Source organism: Alligator mississippiensis, chromosome 1 (genome assembly GCF_030867095.1).
Source record: "Alligator mississippiensis isolate rAllMis1 chromosome 1, rAllMis1, whole genome shotgun sequence".
Classification (NCBI taxonomy): Eukaryota; Metazoa; Chordata; order Crocodylia; family Alligatoridae; genus Alligator; species Alligator mississippiensis.
This window is the reverse complement of record NC_081824.1, coordinates 198,736,596-198,763,755: the sequence shown is the minus strand read 5'-3', so window position 1 is coordinate 198,763,755 and position 27,160 is coordinate 198,736,596. Positions and strand designations below refer to the sequence as shown.

The window sequence follows — 27,160 nt, the reverse complement described above, 5'->3', positions numbered from 1 at the left end:
GCTTAAGTTTCTCTGCTTATCTTGTAGCTCCTCACTTATCTCCGCACACCTCATGGCACCCTTCAAAAGATCTGGTGGCACCCCAAGATGCTCCGACACCCTGATTGAAAATCACTTGTATTGACCAAGGTTTTGAATGTAGAGATGCGTCTATCACAGACTTCTTGGGCAAGTTACTTGAATTTTCATTCTGCCAGTGCTTTCCCTATAAAAAACACTGTTCCATACAAGTCTATATTCTATGCTCATTGTGGTAAAATCTGAGCACCTACCTCACTGAGGTGTAATAAAGATATCTGTTAGCCATGACTACGACGATCACATAAGTAGATGAATACATCCCTGGTGTCTAACCTTCTCAAATACGAACATGCAAGATGCAGCACTTGCAGTGTGTATAGTGAATCAGAATGACAATGTCTTATCACCAGGCAAATCACCTGTGTACAAGAGAAAAAAACTGTAAATGCATTAGCTATGTAAATAGCTCCTTAAAGTATCAACTGTAGGCTTTTGGTGGGGTTCAGTGAGCTTTGGAGAATTGGGAGGGAGGGAGAGAACTGCAATAACTAAAAATGCAGGAGTGAGTAAGGGAAGAGACCTTTAAGGTTAACCTAAGCAATGATGGATTTTTAGCTACTTAGGGTAATACGTTACTTCTCAGCCAAGTTATGTACAGACATACAGTTTCTACTGGGAGAATCGCTGTTCTCTCATTAAAAAATATGTGTGCAGGTATTCAAGCTTTCTCCCTCAGAGTACAAATGGTTACTCCGGGAGAAAAATAACCTGGGAATAATCAGGGTTATATTGCTCCTGGAATGTCTGCACAGTTTCCCCAGGCTTGACTCCTTCCAGGGACAAGGAGGAGCAGAGCTAAGGGAAAGGTTCCCGTGCGTTTTGAAAACTAGGGTTATCCCAGTCTGGAGAAGGTGTTGGGGGTAGCTGCTTTCCCCATCCCATAGACAGGGTCAGCCCAGAGGAATGCAAGGAGCAGGGCTATTCTCCTGTGGATGCCCCCTCTTTCCCCCCCACCACATTCAACTGATTATCAACATGTGGGGAGGAGCATTTTCCTAGGACTGTAATGTGGCAGCTACTGCTTCCCAGGAGCTGCCAACTGGCATTTGACAGCTTGTCCCCTTCCCAGGCAGGGGACAGGATAGGCTGTCAATTAATGGGCTTCCCAATTAATGGTGCTAGTGGCCCAGGGAGAAGCCCTCTAGTGCCCCCTGGCTGTAGAGCTCACTTGTGAAGCTCTCCAGCCATGGAGGTGGAGGAACATCTATACAGTCAAGATCCTGGGCTATTCTACTAGCATAAATTTCTTCTGATAGAAATGAACTCCTGTATACAACCCTAGTTTTGAAAACTCTTCCATTGACAAGACATGCTGAGGAAGAATATTGATATATACTGTGGAAATTAGAAACAGTTTAGAATGTGTTATTTATGCAGCATAATTGTTTTCAGGCAAACAAATCACTGACCTGTACTCACTGTGAGCCAAGACCATTTAACATTCATGTTAAAGCAATATAATTCTTTTAAAATCTCATGCACTTTTCAGGCAGCAAGAAATATTAAAGGAATAAATTAAATAACTAAAAAAGTTTTCAAATATTTTCTCAGATCCTGGACATAATTTAGATTTGTCCAACCTTAAGAGCATATATAATTAAATTAATGTCAAAATTACTAATCATACTTGCACACGACTGCTTTGCTGAAGTGATGCCTAAATAGGTGCTAAAATCTATAAGAAGTGAAGGGAATCAGTTCCTCGTAGGATTAAGCCTCTTATTTAGGAAAAAGGCTCCTTTGCAAAGTGGCCCCACCTAATGAAAACAACCAAGCAAGCAAAGAAAAAAAATCCAATATTTTATATTGCACATGAAAGTCATTCTTCTTTAGGCTCTTTGAATGTTTTCTAGCTCAAGAGGAATGCTAATGAAGACTTAAGGGGAAAAAATAAGATTTAACATCATTGTATTTATTAGGTTCTGAAACAATACACATTCACATCCTTTTGAATACAGTACATTTGGCACAGTAATAATGTTTATGATGAAATAACACTAATGAATGGCAAGAGATTCAAATTACATCCATAAGAAAAAAAACCCTGTACAAATAAATTGTCACAATAAAAAAAAATCTAACCCCCCTAAAACTGAATACATTTTATATTTAGCCAGAGCTAGTCTGCACATAATTTAAAAAGAGGTAATTTTTTAGCCTTTTTGGAGATAATTCATTATATTTCACACTATTGAGAAAAAATGTGTTTCCATTTCTTTATAAAGTCTGTAAGAGAGGAAAACAAGAAACATTGAATTCTTTTCTTCTTTTTTTTGGCATTTTGCACAAAAAGAGAGCAAGAAAAAAATTACAGAATAGGCAGAAACGTAACAGAATGTCCATTTTTAAGAATTACATAAAAATGTTCAAGGTAACAGACAAACCTCCTGATGTAAACCCAGTGCAGATCTATTTACTTGTATTGAAGAAACATCTGCCCATGCAAAAAATTTCTCTCTCTGACTTTTCTCTTAGCATCCTAACAAAACAAATGCAGGTGCTGAGGCCTCTTGTTATACAACAGTTTAATGATTTTTATGTTAGAACTGGGAGCGTACTAAATAGTTTACTCATCAAAATCTTTGTGGAATGTATGTGCTCCCCAAAAAGAAATGCTTTTGATTTTGCGTAAAGGCCCCTATTTTTGTACAAACACAGTTGTGCACTTTGGAATAGTTTGTCTTCCTAGTCAGTCTAGTCACCTATGGAAAAGAACATTTAGCATTGTGATCAGTTCTTGCCTGGATGTCAAAAGCGAAATGTGGTGAAAAATACACACAGCCAGTAGTGACACATGAAAATTTATGGGCAGTTTTATCATACCTTCCTAAAAAAAATGAGATGATGCAATTGTTAAGATGTTTCTGTGCTTGTACTCAACTCCAGAAGCTAGTCTTTTCCCAGTACATAAAGTTACTGAAGATAAATTAAATTAATCTAAAGGTTTGATCCATTATTAAACCTGTAGGCCAGACAACACATGAATTGATATCATAATATTTAATATTTTGAAATCATCATCAGAATATATATAATAATTACACCTGAGTTTAAAAAAAAACCAAAATGGAACTGAATGTTTTCATCCATAACAGGCTCTGAGCAGCCAGATGCAAAACTGACACAAACTTATTTGCTTGAGACCAAGATTTGCTTAAAGCCAATTACTCACACTTTGTCCACTACAATTTGTAACATTCCTTTCTCTTTCCTAGCTCTATCATATCATAATAGAGTTGAAGAGAACTATACAAGAGATTTAGTATAGCTTAATATATGTCTACATCTTTTATAACAAAAAAACCTCATCTCTCTGACAGTAACTTGAACCAATACACATACAAGAGTATTGCACATGGACATTATTATAATTATTCTTTCATAGACTAAAGTTTTTATAATATGCCTAAACATGCAGCAGTTGATACCTCTATATTCATTGAATTCCACAGGCCTTGCAGCAAACACTATATACAAAATCTCACCTGTACAAAAGGCAAAAAAGCTTCTTTAGTGCCACTTTGCCAATCACAAGTATATAAATTTTTGTGCAGTTGGAAATCCATGAACAACAATTAAAATGGATTCCATTAACTGCTCGCTCAGTCCAGTAAAATATATAATAAAATGACCTCAGCGATACATGTACACAAAAACACAGGATACTCCTGGAAATAAGTACATAACACTGTTAGCATATTTACAAGAGGTAACTTCACATTAGTAATATTGTCCACATGAGTTACCATTTCAATTAATACACAAGATAATCAATTTACATCTTTCAATAATGTCAGTTTTTGAATGTTTGATCTTCAGTCTTACACACTGATTCCACATAATGCATGTTTAGCCTTGGTTTGTGTTCTTCTAACAGCACAGATTTCATAAGATTTTACACATTAAAAATAAAACACAGTAGTACTATGGTTTTGTAAAAGTGTGCAAAAGTAACACACTGCTGTGAAAAATAAATAGGGACCTGTTACACTGGAATACAAACATCTTATTTTTTAAAGAAAAAAAGTAACTTTAAAAATACCTCCATACTTATCATTGTGTATCAATGGCATATTTGTCTTGGGTACAAGTTTATTAGGAAGTAATTAAACTACTTTATACCCAATTACCTGTAAAATTTGTGGAAAACCTATGTAGATCTATTAAAGCTCTTATAGGTTTTTGGAGAATCTGTCTACTGTTACATTTTAGCCCTTTAGTATCTGTCTAGAAAGTATCTGATTTCCTTTTTTAAGTAAATGTTTCAGTTTTTTGATTTTTTCATGAAAAGTTTTGGCAGCTTCAAAAAGCTGTGCCCTTTTTTGCTGGATAGTTGTACACTACAATTACTCTCCAGTACGTTAAAGCATATGTGATCAATAATTGCACATCCAAGAAAGACACTTTCATTTACGACAAAGCTATAAATTATCTTCTCCACCTTTGAATACAAACTTAATTGTAATCGCCAGTACAGAAGAAATGGCACAGCATGCATTCTCTCTCTCAATTTAAGGATGTATGGCAATGATGTAATGTTTCATGACAAATAACTGGATATGCAGTCTCCATCTTAACTGCATGGTTCCTTTTATTACATGAGAAGATACAAGTTGTGGCCTTTTTGGGAAGTCTTATGAGTAAAAGAAAAGTGGCGAATTAAAAAAATATGGCAGTGTGTTACATCTACAATTTCTGATACAATATTCTTTTGCATTGCTTTGAGAGACAGAAATTAAGAGTGCCTTTAGATCAGAGGATTAAAGAAAACATATCAATAAATATATAGTTTAAGTAGGGATACAGGCTCATAGTAAGAGAAGTAGTTTTTGATCTACTGAGTCTCAGTCACTTGAGGATCTTCTTAGGACCACTTCTTGCAGCATCATTCATCTGGCAGCCTAATGTTGTCTATGGCAGTAGCTCATCTCCAAAGTAAGAGAACCCCTTAAATTCTTCTTGATTGATTTGCTTTATAATTGTCTCATCCACCAGTGTTAATACTGGCTCTTCTCGTGTAAAGTCTTGATCAAAGTTATTTACGTCCCTTTTGGTTTTCTGAGAAGGAAAGTACAAAAAAAAGGTGAGCAATAAAATGATGAACAACAAAAAAAAGATGAACAGCAAAACTGCTTTTCTGGGGCTGAAATAGACAGAATTTTCTCAAATGATAAAAAAAGAAGCTAGTTCACAAAAACAATAAGAGCCATGGGATAAGCTACAGGAGCACAGAGTATAAATAAATTCAAGGGAGGGCTTGAAAGCAAGTACTAGGAATGGGTTCAGGGAGACCCTCAAGTCTCTGAGTGGTGAAGGGATAGTGACATGATGAGAAAGCAGGAAGCTGAGATTAAGATTTATTTGAAAAAGATTTTGGCATTGTCGGCCGGATGTTTTCCATTCTTAACATTTTCTATGGTTTTAATGGCCTCTCACTTCAGAGGCATGAACTGAACCGTTTTTCTCCATAAGCTCACCTGCTACATCCCTACATTATCTACTCACTTACATCTGCATTCGCAGTTGATTTACCATTTGCACACAGGCAATGCAAGTGCCCCCATGTTGCCCCATACTAAGGAATCAACAAAAGGCACCACTTAAGTCAACATCCAAATTCCTGTTGTTTTCAATGGGGTCAGTATTCTCCCTTGGACTCCAGGACCAACTATCAGCTTATGAGCTGATACTGTGCACAAAGCTGACAACTGGCAAGAGCTGTGGGGTAGATGCCTATTGACTAAGAACAGAGCTGAGGAAACAAAAACATTTCACATAAGCCACTAAATAACCACACAATGCTCTTGGCTGTCCACGGCTACTAAAATGGAAGTAACCTGAACAGGTGACATAAAGGGGGAGAGCTCCATCTTTTATTGCCAATCCCCTGAGCCCTACAGTATTGCTGCATTTCATCTTAGTACAGTCCTAAGATGTCGTCAATTCCCAATGTGGGGAAGGAATAGTCAGTTTGTTTCTTTAGAGTTTTTATGGCTTTCTAATCTTTAAATTTCATGAAAACTTCAAAAACAGCTAAAATGACCCAAACGGTACTCCATGGAGGCAAAACTGACAAATGGGTTCTTATATCTGTATCACCTATGACCAGATACAGATCTTCTTGGAAGATAACCCTAGAATAACAATTCCAACTTGACGTGCACTGTAACATGTCAAACCAACCATGTTACAGTATATAGATTTATGTATTATAAGCCTGTATGTATCTCCTTTCAATATACATGCATAATTTTGCTAAGGCAAAAATATACCCAGTGCATTATTTGATCAATGCTGTTTCTGCATTTGTTAGATTTTTCTTTATTTATATTAATCTCACATAACTTCCTTTTTCATCAGTAAAATGGTCCTAGTAACTTATCTATCTTCTACAATGAATGTGTATAACTTATCTATTAGCAAAATAGCTGTCTTAACCCAAATGAAGAACATCTACCATTAGCAGACTCTAATATATCTAAGTGGTAAACAGTGATCATATTTAAATCCTACTACTTGCTAACAATGTCTCTGTAGATACTGTACTGAGATATATAAAAAAAAATCACAGTTTAACTTGTTTTCTAAAGATTCTTCTGTGGACAAAATCTTAAGTCCTCAGTGCATTCTTACTCCAAAGGGCAAATGCTCCATAAAAGGTTTATTTGAATTTTTGAATGCATTCTCTCTGCAGAGCATTAAAAGGCAAATATTTGTAGAAACTGAGTTCCAAGTTTGTAATCATGAATCTATGCAACAGAAACCTGATCCTATGCTGACATTCTGAGCACTGGATATTCACAGTAAAAAAAACCTTGGACATGTGACATGAGTTTTTCTATTAATTGTGTAACTTCTTTATTTCTATTAATCACATTACATGCTGTTAAGAATTAATTGCATATTTCAAGAACAATATATTTCAATCATATGCAAATATAACTAATAATATGAACACACTGCACTTTCTATGAGTTAAGAATTAAAAAAAAGGCTAAAATCATATTAAATTATTTGCCCCCTGAATCTAGGGGCATGTTTTAAAAGGTGTGTGTATATATGGGTATCTGGGAGTTTTAAGCTCCTGGATGCTTAAGTCCAGTAGTTTGTTTTTTTTAAAGCTGACTTGGTGCTTATCTGCATCTTTAGAAGCCTAAATCCCTTTAATAATCTGGCCTTGGGATGGAAGGGTTCTGAATGTTTTCCTGTCTCAGATATAAAACCAATTATCTACATTTCAGCAAAGACATAAATCAGCCAATCCAGCAACAGGGCTAGGGTGTCGCAACCTGCAGTACATACTCTTAACATGCCTGTAACAAAGTAATTGATCAAACCAGACAAAACGAACCACAGGGCACTGACAAAAGTGAATGGATTAAGTAAAACAAGGGAAAAAGTTCAGAGTTCATAACCACAGCTTAATTTCAAACAGAAACCCTCATCTGAGAGACTTCTCCCCCCTTAGCTTCTTAGGCAATTTCTTCCTGAAACCACTTATATTTTGCAAGGCCCCAGTCTGCAAAGAACTAACAGGTCTGGCCACATTTCTGCTGGTTCCTGACACTACTATTGTAACATTCATGCACTCTGGGTGCTACCAAGAATGCATAGTTTTAAAGTTGCAGTGCCACAACCCAGAAGGAAAGGAAGACTGCAAGGCCTGCTGCCATGTCCAAAAAGAAAGCCTGGGGAAAAAATGAAGTGCTGAAAGGGATCATGAGCCCATGTAAATGTAAGGCTGTTAGTGCCAATCCTAATTATTCAAAATAAAAATAAAACCATGAAGAAAGCTATTTAAAAAATCCTAACATTGAACTAAACATAATGAGATTTTAAAATGTAATAGCAATAATATTTGGAGTTCTTTTTAGTGGCTTTCTGGTTCCTGCCATTTTAGAATTCACTTTTCCACGTCTTTAAGGCTTTTCTCCCTAAGGAAAGTCAGAAACTTATTTTTTGACAATTAAAGCTAAGCTTCTCAAAGCAACTTCACAATGCCAGGAATTGGGTCTTTAATAAAAACACAAAATATTGCAAACCATGTGAATTGGCACTGATGGAATTCTACTGGGGATGCTACCAAGGAAACAGAGTCAGAAGCACACTGAAAGGCATGGAAGAAATAGTGGGTAGCGTGGGGCCTGACAGGAACACCAATACCCATCTAGCCAGACTTTCCATATAGTGTAAGTCACAAGAAAAATCTTATTACTTTCAGAAATTGCTTCCCACCTACATTTCCTACATTTTCTAAGTTGTCTCCCTGAACAACTTATGTCTAGACTGTGTCTTTTTCTTTCCAAAAAAAACACCCCCCCCCCCCAACCCACAAAAAACCAGAGGCAGAGCATCCACACAACTATTACTGATAGGATATTATGCCCCGCTAAAACTATCTGTAATTTGATTTTATTTCAACAGATACCAGACTACTACCACATGATATTTAAAGACCACAGAAAGCAGGACCTTGTTTTGACAATTCATCCAAAAGATAGCCACTTCTTTCATGGCAGTGTATCTCGTGCCAAGACAGGTTATTGGGTCAAAATTTCTTCTGAAAGATTCACTTAATTGCCATCCTATCTTTTTGAGCCACATGTTTTTAAGAGCTCCTCTTAAGAGCTCTCCACCGCCGAATCAGCCAAATCTCTGAATTGGCCCCATCCCTCTCCTTCTGTCCCAGCCCCATCCCCCATACCGGCTCTTTGAAAAAAAAAGCCCAGCACTCACTGGCAGTAGCCAGGTGTGTGTGGGGGGGTGATCCCCGCTGCCCCCTGCTGCCCCACACTACGTGGGGGGGCTCTGCCATGAGCCTCCTGATCCCTACCCACTCTTCCAGTCCCCCTAAGGCTGTCCCACCTGGCCCCAGCTCCCACCTCTTAAACCCCCCCCTCCCCAAAAAAAACCCTGACTCACCTGATTCTACCAGGCCGGGGGGGGGAATCTCTGCTGCCCCCCACTGCTCCACGCTGCATGGGGGGGGCTCTGCCATAAGCCCACAGAAGCCCCAAGGCTGCTGCAGCAGCTGGTGAGTGCAGGGCTTTTTTTTTTTTTTTTTAAAAAGAGCCAGGAGCTGGGCTGGGCAGGGCAGCCAAGGGGGCAGGGGGGTACTCAAGGAGACTGGGGGAGCAGGCAGGGGATGGAGCCTGGCAGGGGTCCCCCATGGTCCCATCCCTCCTCCTCCAGCTTCCCCTTCCCCACCCCCTACTTACCAGCACAGAGTCCAAGTCCAGCTCCCTAAGGCGGTGAGCAGGGACTGCGTGAATCTCAGAAGTTATCCGAATCTTTTCCAAATTGATTCAGAGAGCTTCGAATTGATTCACACCTTTTAATTGGTCTCCTAATTCAATTTGGACTCAGAGATTTGGCTGCCGAATCAGGCCAAATCTCCTCCAAATCAAATCAGGACCTGAAGTTTTGCATGGCTCTAGTGAACAATGAATTTTTACTTTCATTCATGGAATCAAGTCTAGAATACTGAAAAATGGAAAACATGTCTCACAAGCTTCCAGATAACAAGGAAAAAGAATCAGCAATGTATCTGTTGAGCTTGATCTGCAAAGCAAAAACTTACAAAACCTTGCTCTAAAGACTACAATAAAAAACTTATCTAATTTGATGGTCTGGGGCATAAGAACATAGTAAGAAGGCTGGAGTTCTTTCAATTTACCCTTTACATCTAAGCTATCTGAGGCCAATCTGAATTGGAAGTGCCATGTGTTTCTCTTTGAAATGAAGAGATATGGAAACAGCTGGGATCTGAAAAAAGCACTACATTTGCTATCATACCATATATAATAACAAGGATGGACTACTCCTACTCCATTCTAAAATCAATGGCAACATTTCTGGTGGATTCAACAGGAGGGGAATCACACTGAATGTCAGTTGTAAACAAATATATGCCCAAAAACACTCATTAGAAAATATAATATGCATCTTTTCTAGGAAAAAGACGCACACTATGTTACCATGCTTGTAGACAAAATATGCAAAATATAAAAAAAAAATGTCTTTCCATCACAGTCAGAGTGAGATATTTCCATTAGTGCCCATCTCATGCAGATGGCCCCTATTAAAAAATAGAGTGTTTTTATTTTATCTCTATCACAGTACAGGTTACTGTCAACAACAGTTGACTCCTCCCTCATCTCATCTCATTGGACCATCCTCCATACCTGGAATTTGCAGTTCATTTGAGGAGCTACAGCCTGCAACCCTTAGAGAGCACTGTATTGGTTTTGCAATAGCCACCCAGCTGAGGACTGACTTTTGCACTGTGCAGCATTTTGCAGAATGGCTGATGAGAGCAGAAAGGTTCTCAGCACTTCAGGTCCTTGATTAGTTAAAAGAAAGGGGGGGAGGGGGCTTAAGGATCATAAAACAGGACAAGAGTTCCTGGCTTTTTTTATTTTAGTCCCTTCTTACTATAGAAACCACATTGTGTGATCCCATCCATTAACTTATCAAGCAAAATTCTCGTTAAAGTCAATGTCATTTGTCTGACACAGTCTTTAAGGTGTTGGCTGGGGCTGATTTCCCTTTTTTTTGCAGCCTCCTTCATCTAAGTAGAAGAAACTGAATCACCGGTGAATCAAATCTTGAAGTCCTGATAGGTGTATACCTAAATAACTCCACTATGAATTTTGCTTGAATGACGTTCGACATTTGTGGGTGCTTGTATACATGACAAGAGTTTATTCTTCAGGGTTTTATTTTATACCCCCTAAATTGAAACAGTGGGTTTTTAATTGAAACCCACTGTTTCAATTTTTCCATCATGTTACAGCAAGGGTCCCAATCTTTTTTTCCTTTTTTTTTGGCTGGAGCCAGAACCTGCCATGGCCTGGAGGTGAGTTGCCAGCAGGCTGAGTGGCCCCTGAGCTGTGGGGGGGCCCGGTCCTTCTCTCCACGGCAGTGATGCCCCCCGGGGTGACCGGGGCAGGCTGCTAGTAGGCCAGGTGCTGCTTTAGCTTGTGTAGTTTAGTTTGCAACACTGAAAACTGATCTAAAACCCCCAAAACTGGCACACATGCAATGTGTGACGCCATTAAGCCACACAAATCACATTTTTGTCACACGTACATCATGACTACCATCACATGTACAAGCACTCTATGACTCCAATTTATGACATAATAACTGTGAAGAGAAATGTTAACCAGACTGAGAGGTTCAGCATTCTGAATAGGTTGTGTTTCACTTGTTATAACACTTCTAGATGATTTAGTCCAAGAGCAGTGGAAACTACAGACTTCAAACACACTGGTGCAAAGCACAAGGTAATGTGGCTAACCTCAGATATCACTGTCCTCTCATTCTCCTTTTTGCACTGTGACAACAAAAACCGCACTGCAGGCAGGGGACTAACTCTGCACCAATCCTTTCACAAACATGAAGCATTTTCTAGAAGGCTGCTAAGCACTATAGGCAGCAGTTACTTTCACATTTTACTCATTCTCTCTATACAGGTTCAGAGTGAGTACTGGCAAAAACAGGTTTCCGTGCAAAAGGTTGCCAGCTCTGTTTTTTGTTGATGATTTTGATGTGCTTTAAATGTATTTGCATGTATAGAAAATCAAATTTATGCACAGACAATAATTTTAAAATAGCTTCCTGTCTGAAACAAAAAATATGAAGTATGTTTTCTTTGGCTAATTTATGAGCATTTTATAATAAATGATTCAAGTTTTCTGTCTGTCAACTGATCTGCTTGTATCAGAAAGAGCTGCAACAATAAGACACATTTTAAGCAATCACTATCCCAATGAATTCAACTAACAGTTATTACAAGAGAAGGGGTTTGAAGAAACAAGAGAAGGGGTTTGAAGAAATGTACCCAGTTTCTATAGAATACTAACATCCTTTGCATTCACTCTGAGAACCAGGTTTTGTGATGCTCATTTACATCTTCTGCACAGAAAGAGAGAGAGAGAGAGAGAGAGAGAGAGAGAGAGAGAGAATGCATGTGTGTGTGTGTACACACATACCCAATATATATAGAAGTCATTTCAGGGAAGCAAGCAAAAGTGCAAAGCAAAAGTCTCTAATTTTTAAAAGGTTTTAATAGCTCATGAAACACTGTAATTAAGACTTACGCTGAGCTATGTAGTTCAAATACTAGATACTCATGTACAAATACTTTTCTTTAACAAACTGCTTTACACAGCTATGAACTTTAAGAGGGATCACTCTGCCCTCCAGCAAACTGTAACTACCTCTGAAATTAAACACTACACAGCAGCGTTAGGAGCAGAAAATATCCCATTCAGTCAAAGAATGTACTAAATGCCCATAAGAATGTGCTAAAAGTACTCATACTGGAATATATCCAGGACACCAAGATGCACATCTCTATCTTGTGTATATATACACACAAACAGTCACTGTATGTTTATACGGTGCAGGGCAGCACTACCTGAGCTGGTGCTCTGCATGCATTAGCTCCATGAGATGGTATGGCACTGTGCCCAGGCTAATTAGCTCTGGTGAGAAGTGCAATGTACTGCTGTGCAGGCATAACCCCTCTAGCTCTGTGCATGCCAGCTCCAGTACTAAAATCGATCAGTGTAAGGCATCAATGTGCAGAACTACCTGAGCTTTGTGCTCTGCAAGTGCTAGGTAGCTCCAGAACAAGAAGGAGCATGACTGTGATGGTATGGGCACCGAAATTAATTACCTCTGGCTCTCAGCAGAAAGAAGCACTGCTATATGTTATGCAGATATGGTCAGAACCTCAGTTATACATTTTGCCCCCACAATGCCCTCCAGAGTGCTGCCTATCATCACATTCTGGCTTTGGTTTCGTACTAACTCAGGCCACCTCTTCTGTAACAGGAAGGTATGTTATTCAAACTGGACTCATCTTCACATACAATTAATGTGACTGAATATACTCTGGCTCAATTTGACCTAGGATACATAGGGAATTATTTTGCATTTTTTCAAATTAAAATGCTCTTCATTCACACAATTCCTATAGCAAATTAACCATACTAGTTGAAATTCTGTAATCTATAAACTACTGCAAGACTGTTTCAGGATGGACATAAGGAAGATTTTCTTTATTGTCTGAGCCCCCAAGGTCTGGAATAGCCTGCCATCAGAGGTGGTTCAAGCAACTACATTGAACACCTTCAAGAGAAATTTGGATGCTTATCTTGCTGGGATCCTATGACCCCAGCTGACTTCCTGCCCCTCGGGCGGGGGGCTGGACTCGATGATCTTCTGAGGTCCCTTCCAGCCCTAATGTCTATGAATCCCCTTTGAAAACATGGAATGAGAGATCCATTCACATGAACCTTAATTTGCACTTTCTAGTTCACATGAGCCTGGAAGTTCTCCAGCTGCTGTCCCTAGCTACTTTGAATCACACCATAACTGTCCTGCCTGCCTACTTTGGTGGAGGGGTCATGTTGATTAGATGTCATGCCCTCATTTAAATCTTAGCATACAGCCAGGTTCAGTCCATTTACAGCTTCAAATGCCTGGAATCACAATGTTCAGCATTATAACACTGGTTTTGTAACAGTGAGACCTTGAATACATGTGTAGCACAAAGCATCCATGATTGTCAGCACTGCAGTATAAAGTATGTTCTGTCAGTGCTAGCTAGGAAAGCAGGAAATTATGCTGACTTGTTGGACTTGCCAAATCTGACCACAGATCCCAGAATCCCAGTGGCTTCTGGTAAGTATCTTGCAATGTACTGCAAGAAAGCTGCCAGATTGCGTAGAGCCTAGCAGTGGGACAAAGCACTGTGGGATACCTAACCAAAATACTGTAATTATCCATGTGTGGCTACATGGATTTGAAAGATAGGCAACAGCTATCTGGATGTAATTATTGCAGACTCTAGATGTTAGTTCATATGAGTTAGTGAGCAAAAGCATAGTGTGAAATAATGTCCAATGGAGACAAGCCCCTTAGATTTCATTCCCTAATATTGACCATTATTGGGCCTGTGTGTTTGTAGGATGTACCAAGAGTGCAAGTAGTGGTAAGACAGTATACTGAAAAAAGCACAGCCAGAAATAGTTGCCTTGGCTAAATACTGGGTATTATTCAAGGTTTAAGCAAGTTTTAAAACCACCCCAAAACATTTAGCTTTGTATTAATCATTTGCCAAATTCTACATTTTACAATAAAATGTGCAAGTTATATGCATCTAACATGAACACAGCTTCATTAACTTGGAAGTCCGAGGGCTTGACTTATAAGAAAGACACTGTGAGCTGCAAAATATTATGTTGTCATCATAGGGTGTGACTACCTTTCACCTCCTCCACCACTTTCCATCAGTGCTGGAACATATCAGTCACTGGCACATATCTACTGGCAGCAGTGCTGATGGAAGCTTTGGTGTATACAGGGCACTGACATTTTTATTACTGTCTACCAATGGTCAGAGCACATCTAACTAGCACAGGAATCAATCTTTAAAAGTCAGCCAAACCCATCTACAGGAATGCTCCTTCAGCTGCCACTACTGGTGGAGCTGAATCCATAGTAGTGCTACAGGGAATATTCCAAGGAAATTTGTTCTAGTTAAGGCAGGCTTGTCCAACATATGGCCCGCGGGCCGCCATGCAGCCCTCCAAGCTGTTGTCTGAGGCCCGAGGTGCTGCGATGGGAAACGAAAGTAAACACTGTACTTTCATTTTGGGGGGTGGGGGGGTGGAGTGATGTGATACTGCTTCCTGTGAGGTCTTTGAATATGGCTTGCCGGCCCACCGGGTGATAAAAAGTTCATGATCTGGCCCCACATTCAAAAAGTTTGGAAACCCCTGAGTTAAGGTCTTTGACAGACCCCTTTCCCAAAGAGTCATCAATTCACACCCTCTTGTATATCCCCACCATTTTTTAACTCAAAACAAGTCTTAAGTACAACTCTCTGAAAAGCAACTGAATACTAGGCCTCTCTCAGTTCCAAATGTGTTGTTTCAAATGTGAAGGGAGAACTTGACCTTTAAAGATTTCCCCTTTGTTCAGAGGTATAATATATTACAAAGGCAGTGAAAAAACGAAAGGGGAGGGGGAAAGAGCTAGTCTGCTAGTTTTAGGGGAAAGAACAGAAAGATATCAAGCAAAATCTGAAGTGAATAAATTAGTAAAATATTTCATCTCTCTCATCTAGACCACCCCCATGACCAGGACACTAACAGATGCTTCCAGTCTTCCATTCTGCCTGAGGTGGGTTAATCATGTTGATTACAGGATGGGAAAAAGTAACTTCTCATTACACAAACACTTCAGAATTGGTAAAGCATGTGTACATACACAACGGTCTCTGATTTCCTTTCCCATGAGCAAATAGCACTGAATGCACTGGAACTGCCATGTTCCACGATGCAGGGTAACAGGGGAAACTGCATCTCTCTACTTTTGGCTATGGAATGACACTACCAAGTATTAATCAGCCATTTTTTCAGGGCTACACTAGTGGCCATGGAGCAGCAATGCTCCCTAGTGGCAGGGGAGGATTCTGTCCTTCCTTAACTTTTCAGCACACTGTCTACTTGCTCAGGTGCTTTGTTGAAGATCTACTTGATGTATAATAAAGGGGGTTTTATTTTGGAACAGACCATCAGACCACCACCTGTGCCCACTTTATTTTAAACCTGCTGTTAGTTTACATTAAATTATAACTAGTTATTCCCCATTCTCCTGCAACAAACATTAAATACAAAGAGGCAGGCATGATTTCTGTGTCATCTTGCCTGTGTTATCTTTATTTCAGCATGGTGAGAATGAACACAGTGGACGACCCTAACTGCTATTCCTTGTAGTACTATTTACAATCACCTAGAACACTGTCATTTAATACATAGGTTTCCAGCCCTCTCCCCCACAGTGTAGTTCAGTCTGCATGCCGCCATGTGTTCCTAGTATACTTGCTACAAAATCATTTATGGATCATTACAAAGTCAAAGACCATTTGAAATGAGCACTGCTGATTTTCCCAAATGTGTATCTTCATAAGGAATAACAACATGCTGTGACTTGCCAAAAGCTCCTCTGAAACTGATTCATAAATCAACCTCCGTAGAAATGCTGCAATGACTTCTCAAATTCTGGCAGGTGTACAGATCTGATAAGTTGTGACAGGTTTTCCTCTCTTTTCAGATTGGAGAAAATATATGTAATAGCTATGTTTTTGTACTGTGTCTAATTACTGAATGATATAGAAATAAAAAGAGTATTACAATTTAAGTTATTTATGGTAGAGCAGCAAGATATTTAATTAGTTCTCTTTCTTCAGCCACACACTTAAGGAAGTTGGTGTAGCGTGTTACATAAGCATGTGCCTAAATATAAGTATGCACTTTACATGTTACCATAACAGATGCAGTATTCCTATATTTCAGGGATTAATGAGTTAAGATTAGTCTTCTTTGCTCCCATAGGGCCATAGGGATTGCAGAATGATCATGTCTTTGTCCCTGTCTCTTCATTCCATATCAAATAAATCTTCTTCAGTTCTTGCAGTATTCCTTCTCAAGGTCTTGGTCTTCCTCCTAACATGTAACTTGAGCATGCTATTTTAAGGCTTAACTCACAGCACGGGTATCTGGTTTCCTCAGACTTTGGCTGATCTATTTCCAATTTCTCAAGTGTGTTGACCTGTATTCTTGCATCTCATCTATGTTCTTCTTTGTGTATGCTCCTGGTTATCTGTTCAGACATTTATTGTCTAAAACATGGTGCAAATATTGATTTATAAAGAGCAGAAATCTTTCAATTACACACATTGTGTTTTTTCATGTTGTGCTTCAGTAATAATCTATTACCTGAGATCTCTGGGCCCTAAGAGAAACATCATCTATGAAGTCAAGGTCCTCTAAATTTTAGGCCAACATCCTACATTTCTCATCCATCATATTTCTCATTGTCCAGGCAAAAATTAGAAGAAATAATAAACATGACCAAAGACACCCTCAAAACTACTCATAACTCTGACAGACAGATATCTTACATGGAAATCCATTACAAAAGTCCTCCACAAGTTTAAGCTATTTTGGAATGCCATAATGTCCCATTGATTTCCAAATGACATCCCTGCCTGCACTTTTTCAAAGTTTAGAAGTCCACGAACAGCTAAAACTGTTACTCGATTTTTGTTTGATGATCATTCTCCAGGTAGAAATACGATCTGTACAAGCTTTATCTTTCCTGAAGCCAGTCTGCTAGTTCCTAGGTCAGGTATCCGCTGTTTGCATCATACTGGATAATACTATTTGTTCCAGGAATTTGTTTGGTTTAGTGAGGAGAAAGACTTGATTGCCTTTTAGTTCTTATGCTGTAGAAGATCTCCTTTCTTTGGGATTATAACAAAGAAGCCTTTCTTCCATTCATTTGGGACATCCTCCTCTTCCCAGATTATGCCAAACAGTCCATGTACGGCTTCAGTGGAATTTGGACTTCCTGCTCCTAACGTTTAGGATTCCACCTTTTCTGACAGTTCTTTCCATTTTTAAAGGCTTCAATGGCTTTCCTTATTTCTTCTCAGCTTGGCCTTTGAATGTCAGTCTGAAGAGTGTCTCCTTGGGATACATTTCTTCAACCAGTCTCCTGGAATAACCAACCTTTTTGTCTAGGATTTCTCCAGAAATTTTTCAGTTTACATCTTCCTTTTTCTTGAGTCTGTCACACATCATTATGTTTTTCAAGTCAAATCTTTAACAAGTTTTTGCCAGGTAGGTCTTCTAGTCTCCCTGCATTGTATCCACTCCATTGCCATGTCACCTCCTTTTACAGTTGCTAATTTCATTCTAAAGACTTGAGTAGAGGATGGTCTGCTCATCTGCATATCTTGCTGTTGTTTGTCATCTTCTCTAGATGGCAATGTGATCACTTTGGTTCATGGTTTTGTCAGCCAGGAATACCCAAGTGATTTTGTAGCAATGTTTCTGCAGGAATACACTTCCTTCTATTGTCAAATTATTCAAAACACAGAAGTCCATTTGGGGGAGTATCCCCTTTCAAGGTTTACAGGATGGAAGATTTTATACTTAGGCAATGAGAATGAAGATGTTCTATGATATAGAGGGGCATCCCTATGGCAGAGTGGTCTGTATAGCAGAGTGGCAATTGATGAGAGGAGGACAACATTCAGTTTGAACCTTCAGAGAGTAAGCATATTCCAGTGCTATGCACTAATAATGATGTTAAGGAGAAGGTGAAAGAAGACTTCTATCATATGCTGTGCTTAGTCAAAATCAGAAGATCAATGAGAAATGTGCTCATAGTAATAGTAATAGTAATGTGAGACTTTAATATCTGGAAGAAAAAACACTGGAAAAACAAATTATGGGCATACATATCGTGTTGGTATTATGAATGAAAAATAAAAAATTGTTCGTGCCTTGAAAAAACTGGGGGAAGTATATCTCAGACTGCATGCAAAATATTGAATATGATATTAGCACAAGGAATTGCTAGTGGAGGTAAAATATAAATTAAGTTAGATTTGATCAGAATCACTAAATTAATTCAAAATTCTGAGGTTTGAAAAAGCTCAATTAATGAAACAGCGCACAAATATATTTTCCGATAGGCTTCCAGTTTATAGTTAAGAACAACAGCAACACAGCCCAAAGGTCAGAAAAGCAGTTCTTAGGACCTTTTTCTATTAGCAATTTCACAAGAAGGATTTTTTCTAAACCAAGTAGTTCAAACAAAGATTGCAATTGCTGAACATAGAACTGAACTTCAGTTCCAAATCTCGTAAGGTTTGCTCATCACTACTGCAGTAGCACTGGCAATTTCCAGGTCTCACTGTATATTAATGGTACATATTTAATACAGTTGTTTCAATGTATGGTTAATAAATTGCTACAGTTTATTGCAGATAAGATAAATAAGTTGCTTAAAAACATCTCAAGTATCTTCTACAGATATGCTTACAATACATGCTGGTCATTTCTGTAACAGATTTATAACTTTGATCAATTATTTATTAACTCTTTACATAGTATATATTTGTTTAAAGGATACCATATATTGAGAAGATACGTATAGAAAGTGTGCCTTTTTAAAATGTAGATTTGGTCCATCACTCAGTTGTTACCATCTATATATGTAAAGGGCTTAGTCCATCTGTCTGTGTGGGGCAGGGGGGCACAAGGCTGGACGCAGAGAAGGGGGGGAAGGTGGCTCACGGCCAGACATGAAGCAGTGGCACTGCAGGGTGGTGGGTGGTGGCCACCACATGAAAGCTTGCCCCCTCTCCCCCTGCTTCTGGGAGGCAGCACTCCATCCCCGCTGCCCCCCCCCCCCATCATTTTTGATGGGCAATTTGCTAGTTATGCCTTAGGGGTGTGCGAAATGGGCCCTATTTGATTCGAATTAGGTCCAAATCAGGGCAGTGATTCAATTTGTTGATTCAGATCACTGTCCCCGATTCCATTTGGCCAAATATGAATCCGAAGATTTGATGCTGATTTGGAGAATCAGCAATTTGGACACAGACACAGCTTTAACTGTTTTTTCTACATACCTCAAGGTACCAGGTGCGGCTTATGAACGCTGCGATGCTGGGGCAGATGGAGCATCCCACAGGAGTGTGGGGGCCCTCCCTACCCGCATGGTCAGCAGCAAACCTGGAAGTGGGCTGGAAGTACTTCCAGTCCACTTCTGGGTCTTCTGGGGAGCATGTGCCCCCCCCCCCAACCACACACATACTGCCGACTCAGCGATCGGCCATGGGAGGATCCTAGGTATCCTCCCAGACCCAGGAGGCACCAGTTGCTGAGCCGGGGTAGGTGTGGGGCAGGCCTCCTGTGTGCTCCCCAGCGGACCCGGAAGTGGACCAGAAATGCTTCTTGTCCACTTCCGGGACTGCTGCCGAGCGTGCTGGGGACCCGCCCATGCTGCTGTGGGATGCTCCATCTACCCCAGCATTGCAGCATTCATGAGCCGCCTGGTACCTTAAGGTATGTAGAAAAAACATTTAAAGCTGTGTCTATATCTGAATTGCCAAATCTCTCCAAATTGATTTGGAGAGATTAAAGGGTCTCCTGATTTGATTTGATTTGGATTTGGAGATTTGGATTCATTCAGTGACCGAATCTCTGCCGAATCGAATCAGGGACCGTAGCTTTGCACAGCCCTATTATGCATATTCACCCTAAATATCTAACAGGTATTTTAAAAATGGCTCTGTACCATTGTATATTATTACTTCACAACCTTTCTATGTCTCTTAGGCTAAGTACAGACAATCAAGAAACCTGAGGCTGAATTGATTCAACCTTGGCAGGTTAGTACAAGTGAACAGATATTTACTTTTAATTGCAGAAATGTGGATACATGCCTGAAGTGGCCCAGGCCAGAAGCCAGGGGGTGTTAGAGCATGCTTCCCTGATTAGCTGAAACAGAAAGCTTGAGCCAAGGCTAGCCCACCTACTGTGTGAGGGGGAGGTTTGTGGGGAAGGTGCAAAGCATCCTGGGATACTGGGGGACTTAGTTAACTTGAATCTGGACCTGGGATCTGATCTGGGACAGAAGTTCAATAAACTGATTAACCAATTTAACCTAAATCAGTTAAGTCTGTTACTACATCCATCCAGGTTTATCTTAAACTGGTTTCAGCAATTTTGAAAGTGGTTTATGCACACTGAACTTCTGTTGCGTTACAGATTTGAATTGGTTTCCAATCACTGATACCGGTTTATGTGTAATTTCTATCCCTAGGCTTACTGTTTCAATAGTCTGATGGTGCCTTTTTCTCTACCAGTGGAACAACAACTGAGCTGCACTAGACTGACAAAAACGTTCTGGAATGGGTCTCAAGCCAGCAGGGAACTTGTGTGCTTTAGTGAAGTGGTACTCAACCTCCACCTTGCTGGCCAGCTGTGGCCTGCAGAGCTGGTGTGAACGGCCTGTTACCATGTCAGCGCAGGTGAACACTACTGCTGTTCACCCTCTCATTTTCCCTACCACTGAATTCAACAGCAAGGAAAAGGAGGCCTTCACCAACAGCGACATGCCAATGATCTCAGAACTTTTGTGCAGCTCTAGAGCCCAAGAGCTGAACGCAGACAACACTCCTCCCCCTCCTGAAGTCAGTGGCAGGGAAAAGAGGGACCAAGCATCAGTGGTGGCATTCAGCTTCTGGGCTTCAGAGCTTCACGAAAACTTTGAGTCCACTGGCATGTCAGTGCAGGCTCTGGTTGCCAAAGTTTTCAGGGCGCTTCAAAGCCCAGAGGCTGAGTGCTGCCACTGCTGCTCATCCCTTCTTTTGCCTGTCTCTGAATTCTGTTGGGAGGTGGGGAGGAGAGGGAGGCAAACAGCAGCAAGACTTAGCTCCTGGACTCTGGAGTCTTTGAAAATTTTGGCAACTGAAAGGGGAAAGGCGGTGGAGACCTGCCCATGGGTCACAGGCCAGGGTTGGCTACAGCACCTGCAAAAAAAAAAAAAACGGCAAGCTATTTCAAAGAATTTCCCACTTCTCCAGGGTGGAGAAGTGGTCCCCCTCCCACTGTCTTCCCAAAGCACATGGCTCTCCTTTCAGGAGATGCAAGTAGAGCGCTGAGAAGCACAGAAAGTTGAGGTGTTGCCAGTGTTGCCAGCTAGGCAATCTCCATCTGTCATCTGAAAGAATTCTTTAAATACCTTGTACAATATTACAATTGGTCTTATTATTTGTAATGATCCTAATCTTTAATTATTTTTTATAAAATTTAATACAACAGAACACTGGACTTTTTATTCTGTATCAATACACCTAAAATAGCTAAAAACTTATGTTTTCCTTCTGACTATTACTTAAAATACTTAATATTAGGATATGTCAAAGTACAGAACTGTAATAATGCTTTCTTATGTGACCTTTGGCTTATTTCTGATTTTAAGTTTTGCCCCACTTTAAAAAGTTGAGTATTACTACTTCAGTGGATTGAAGAAGACCAGAAGTCAGGAAATCTGGGTTCTATTCCCGTTTCTGCCTGTGTACAACCTCAAGCAAATGTTCTCCTTCCTGTTCCTCTATTCTATTTGGATTAAGGGGCACAGACTGTATCCTTTTATGTTTTTGTATACAATTTAGCACAATAGAATTTAGCACAAGCTCATCTTGGTTAGGGTGCCTAAGATGCTATTGTCACACAAACTAAACCACCTCTTCTGACTCCATGGACAGCATTTTATAAGAGTGTTCCAGTTTCCTTCTGTCTTTTTTGAAAATCTACTAAACTATTGGCCAGATTCTGAGAGCTGTGCTTAGACATTCCACATTAATCCCCACCCCAAACAGAAGATAGCACAGTATCCCCCTACAAATTCCCCTAAAATTCAAACCTTGTGTGTGCACCAACCTGCAATACCACTACTTAAAAAGATTAGAAAAAAGTGTAAGCAGTAATTTTTTTAGCTCATATACTTTACAGAATTTGCCTGTAGGGGTGCACCAATAGAGATTTTGGAGGCCAATACCAATAGCCAATTTTTAAAGAGGCATATTGTCCTATATTGATCCGATTTCTGATACAGCTGTGTGTAGGTGGTAAGTCTGTTGTGGTGGAAAGGGAGGGGGGAGGGAGGGAAAGAGCATGCGGGGCAGATCAATGCCCCCCACAATGAGAGAGGGGGCAGGGGTAGGCACTGCCCAGCTAGGGTGGGTGGAGCACAGGACGAAGCTAGGGTGGGGTGGCTCCCACCACTGCTCGGGTGGGATGGGGTGGCTCCCACCACTGCTTGCATGCTGGGAGGGTATGGGGGGGTGCCCCTGTATCTGCCCAGGGCGGGGTGGGGTGGGGAGTTTGTAGCTGCAGGCTGGTGCCTGGGCTGTACCGGGCTCTTCTCAGTGGGGCCTAGGTTTGGGGCAGGTGCTATAGAGGGGGCTGCATCTACCCCAAATTTAGCCACAGCCCTGCTCCCAGTGCCGTTGCCGCTGCCTGCCCAGCAAAACCGTAGCTCAATGCCCCGCCTCTACTCATGCGCCAGGAAGAGATGGAGCTGCTTTGGGCAGGCAGTAGTGGTGGCGATGGGAGTGGGGCTACAGGGAAATCTGGGGTGGCTGCAGCCCCCTCTGTAGCCCCTGTCCTGAGCCCAGCCCCCACCAAGAAGAGCCCAGCACAGCCCTGGATGCAGCTTGGAGCTGCAGCCCACCCACCCTGCCCAGATCCGGGGGGCACATGCCCCCCCCCGTGCCCTCCCAGAGTGCACACAGTGGTAGGACTCACACCCCCATGATGAGCTGTAGCTCCATCCTACCCCCCGGCCCCCGCCTCAGCTGGGCAGCGCTTGCCCCTGCCCCCTCCATCCCTCACTACAGGGGGCGTTGATCTGCCCTCCCCACACCCCTTCCCTCCCTCCCTCTTCCCCTTCCGCCACAACAGACTTACCAGCCACATGCAGCTCTCCACACTGCCGGGCTGTACTTCTTGCTGCCTGAGTATTGCACTGAGGCTGCACACACGCACTAGCATTTATCGGCCAAGTTACTGGTTGCATCAGGCCAATTTCTGACAGCCAATTTTCTTTATATCGGTACCAATCCGATATCAGACTGATGTATTGGTGCACACCTCTATTTGCCCGAACACAAGGTAACTTTTAATTTAAGATGACCCCCATTAATTAGCTTCTATATGTGACAAAGTTGTAAATTTATTAAATTGTTCTATATTTAGAATCTAATTATTGAAGTTTGTCTTAAATTTGCCCAAGTCCCCATCACTGCCACAGGATAAGCAAGGGCAGGGGGCAGGTTGGGGGGTTGGACAGATGCTACTGCCACTGCTACTGCATGGCCAGGAGGGGGCTGGAATGACCATGTGCTCTGTGCCCTTGGACAGAGCAGAGCCAGAGCTGGAGGGTAAGTATGGGCAGCAATGGGGTACAGTTGAGGACAAAAATGGTTGTAGGGGAGCAGGCACAGTGGCCAGAGCCCCTGGGGGGCAGTGGAGGGGGGCTGGTGTGGGGGGTAGAAGCTGTGGCTGCGGGTCTGATCCCAATCCTGGGGTCACACCATCTGCCTGCCCCTGCATCTTGTACTGGAATTCAAGATAGGGGGTTCCCCCCTCCCCCCCGGTTAAAAGCAGGGGGAACCTCATCTTGGACTTGAATAAATACAGTAAAATATCTGACCTTGTAATGAAGTCTTGATGATGAAATGCCTGCAGACATATGAATTGGGGCCACAACAAGGATGCTGATTATGCCTCCACCTCTAGTGCCAGTAAAGAATATAGACTGTCATGGACTCTAATCCACAAGCAACACTTCCTCCCCGTGCACTGACTCTGTCTTTACTCTCTGATTTATGGATAAAGAGCCAGCCCCTGCTCTTTTTTTTGAAAGAGTTAGATTTGTGTTACTATTGCGTTACAATTAACTTGAGTTAGACTTGAGTTACGATTGCCTTCAATGACACCAGAAACAGGCCCAAACTAAGAACTTTCTTTGTCATCTGTGTCTGGATGGATGCTTCAGAATGCTCTGGAGGTGGTCAGGGCAATAAAAAGTCATGATTTTGATCAGGAGTTGGTAACCTTTTAAGGCTACAGGCCAGATTGACCCAGTTCAGGCCAGAGGCTGGTGGGCAGGTACTAGGACCCAACCACTGCTGCTAGGGAAAGCATCCACGGAGGCATACAGAAAGCTCCCACTGCTGCCATTTTTCCCCAAGGCAGCATGGGGACAGTGACTGCTGCCAAAGCTACCCCCCTCCCCAAATGCTGCTACCCCCCTCCCATCTGTCTGCCAGATCAACTGGTTCGATGGGCCAGATACTATACATAAGCTATAGGTTGCTAACCCTTGATTTAGATAATTTTTTGAAAAGAGCATGGGGATTTAAGCAGCCAAAAGTGAAATTGAATCCATGTTAATTTGAAGAAACCTAAAAGCAAAGCTCAGACCCCCCTGTCACTTGTCACTCCATCCCAACAGGCAGTTGGCAATCTAAAGTAAGAAGATGGTTAAACAGAGAAAATAACTGGGCTTAAGCTTTTGGAATGGGGGTCGTCCTTTCATATTGCAAGACTGAGATTCTACAAATGTGAACAAACAAACACTGGTAGACCCCTTGTACAGAACCACAAGAAGCATAATAAAAACTGTTTAACTTGTAAATATTTTGGAACCCGCAGTGCTGGGAAGTAGCTTTAATAGTTCTGCAATTCTGTTAGTGTTGTGGTAATCCAAGCCAAAACCAGCTGCCCCAGGCACTGACACTAAAGGGAATGAGAGAAAAAAGTAAAGACCAACAAACAACAAAATGGGAAGCTGCTGGGAAAATAGACCCTTCCTCATTTCACTGAGGAACACAGAAGCCCTTCAACCAACATCATTTTGGATAAAACTCTAAAATGCTTTGTCTCCAAATTCTGACAGGATTTAGTAGTTGTACAAAGTCCCAGATTATTTTATTTGGGGTACTTAAATCCTTTTCTGTACTGTGGAAACAAGGAGAGGCAGCGAAACATTCTCTAATCTGCCCTTTCATGTCTCAGTCTTCCCACCCCACCCAAGGTGTTTCAGTACCTGGATTAACATCACTATTTGTGACAGAGTTTCTATAGCGGTCACACGTGTCCACTGAGAGCTAACCTGTTACTATCAACTGATTTTGCCACCTGTCATTAACAAATGCTTGCTAATCATTTGTTTAATCTCACAGCCACTTGAATGGAGATAAATATATATATTTAACAACTTTAATAGGAATATAATCTTATAACACCCCCGGATCTTTGAACACCAGCATTGTCTGTAAAGTCAGCATCACTGAGAAGACCATTTATTAGATTACTACTCTAGGCAGGCCGGCAGGGAGGTGAGGAGTAGAGAATGCAACAGTGTTTTAATAATGGTACATGAGTGCCTCAAGTCTCAAGCCCACTTCCCAAGTTTTGATTGTAGCAAATAACACTTCATGCAAAAGCATGCAATATAGCTCCTTAGTTCCCCGCACCCAACCCACCTGCTAAATGCCGATTGCCATGCACCAGGATGACTGAATGGAAAGATATTATGAGATTGAAGGGACATCTCAAGGTTATTAGGCCTAAAAATTGACCTACCTTGAAATATTCCCCATAATGTTGGCCTTACCTTAAAGAGGGACATTCACACTGAAGCAAACTTGAAAAGAGAGAACATTCATACAAAGAAAAATTTACTTGGCCAGTAATTTCTTGCATTCCCTTTGGTACTACTGAAGGATATTGTATTTTAAAAAGGAGTTTCTTCCCCATAGCACAAAGATGAAATCATAATCCTGTACTTATGACACTACAGTTCATTGTCATGGAAATAACAATGATGCCAAAACCACAGAATTATGACATTGTAGCAGGAGGACAAAACATCCTAATTAAAAAGTACAAATATCTTTGCCCATGAGAAGCCAACATAAGAAAATAGATCTGAAAATGGGAATGTATTCAAAAGGTTTATGTTTCAGTCTAATACATATAAAAGTTTTCTCCAGGCAGGAAGTCCCTCTTTAAGGATTCCAGCGATTTTTATAACCTCATATTTATTGCAGCAATTAAAAAAATCATGCACCCCAATTAATGAATAGCTTTCCAACAGTTCTCCATTAAGGCATCTGCTAAATAAGCAGATGCATCCTCTGCATTGCAAATAGCATTACCTGTACACTCCAATGTACCTATTTGCACTCACTATTTATTATCCAATTTTCACACATTTTTGGACAACTAGAGAAGAGTTTCAGCATTAACAGGTCTGTGAATGAAGATCTACTGATGATTTTGACAACTTTTCACTCACTGTGGGTAGAAAAATCACTTATGCCCTCATAGCATATGCTTATTGGCTCAATCTAAAATTTGGGATTGGTGGAGTTATTTTATTTTAAATCTTTGCTGCAGAGAACAATTAAAACAGAACACATTGCTGGCATCCTTAAGTCAAGACTTAGAAGGAGGAAAAGACAGATGAAGAAAGATTTAAAAGAACTAAATATACATATGATGGCTTAAGAATGATAACTAAGGGGGTAGGAGCTATGATAATTGGGTGTTCATTTCAGCTTTGCAGATATTAAGAGGAGAAAGGAACTCTTGTCTGATCTTGCAAATGAGTACAGGAAACTTTGGGT

The 27,160-nt window shown here is 40.9% G+C and overlaps 1 protein-coding gene and 1 long non-coding RNA gene across 3 annotated transcripts in view; one reads left to right on the top strand and one right to left on the bottom strand.

The window, feature by feature from the left end:
- Positions 1-1,972: 1,972 nt before the first annotated feature.
- The window catches only part of PRKCE (protein kinase C epsilon), a 534,211-nt gene continuing 509,023 nt past the window's right edge, over positions 1,973-27,160 (bottom strand). For both annotated transcript variants that reach the window (XM_019485358.2, XM_014610962.3), the window contains one exon: positions 1,973-5,139. In XM_019485358.2, coding sequence (XP_019340903.1) covers positions 4,993-5,139 — 147 coding nt within the window. In that variant the 3' untranslated portion in view covers positions 1,973-4,992. The remainder of the gene's footprint in view (positions 5,140-27,160) is intronic.
- Positions 15,221-21,767, top strand: LOC109282663 (uncharacterized). Its single transcript, XR_002089688.2, has 3 exons — positions 15,221-15,279; positions 20,295-20,347; positions 20,782-21,767. It is a non-coding gene; the product is annotated as an uncharacterized LOC109282663 (long non-coding RNA).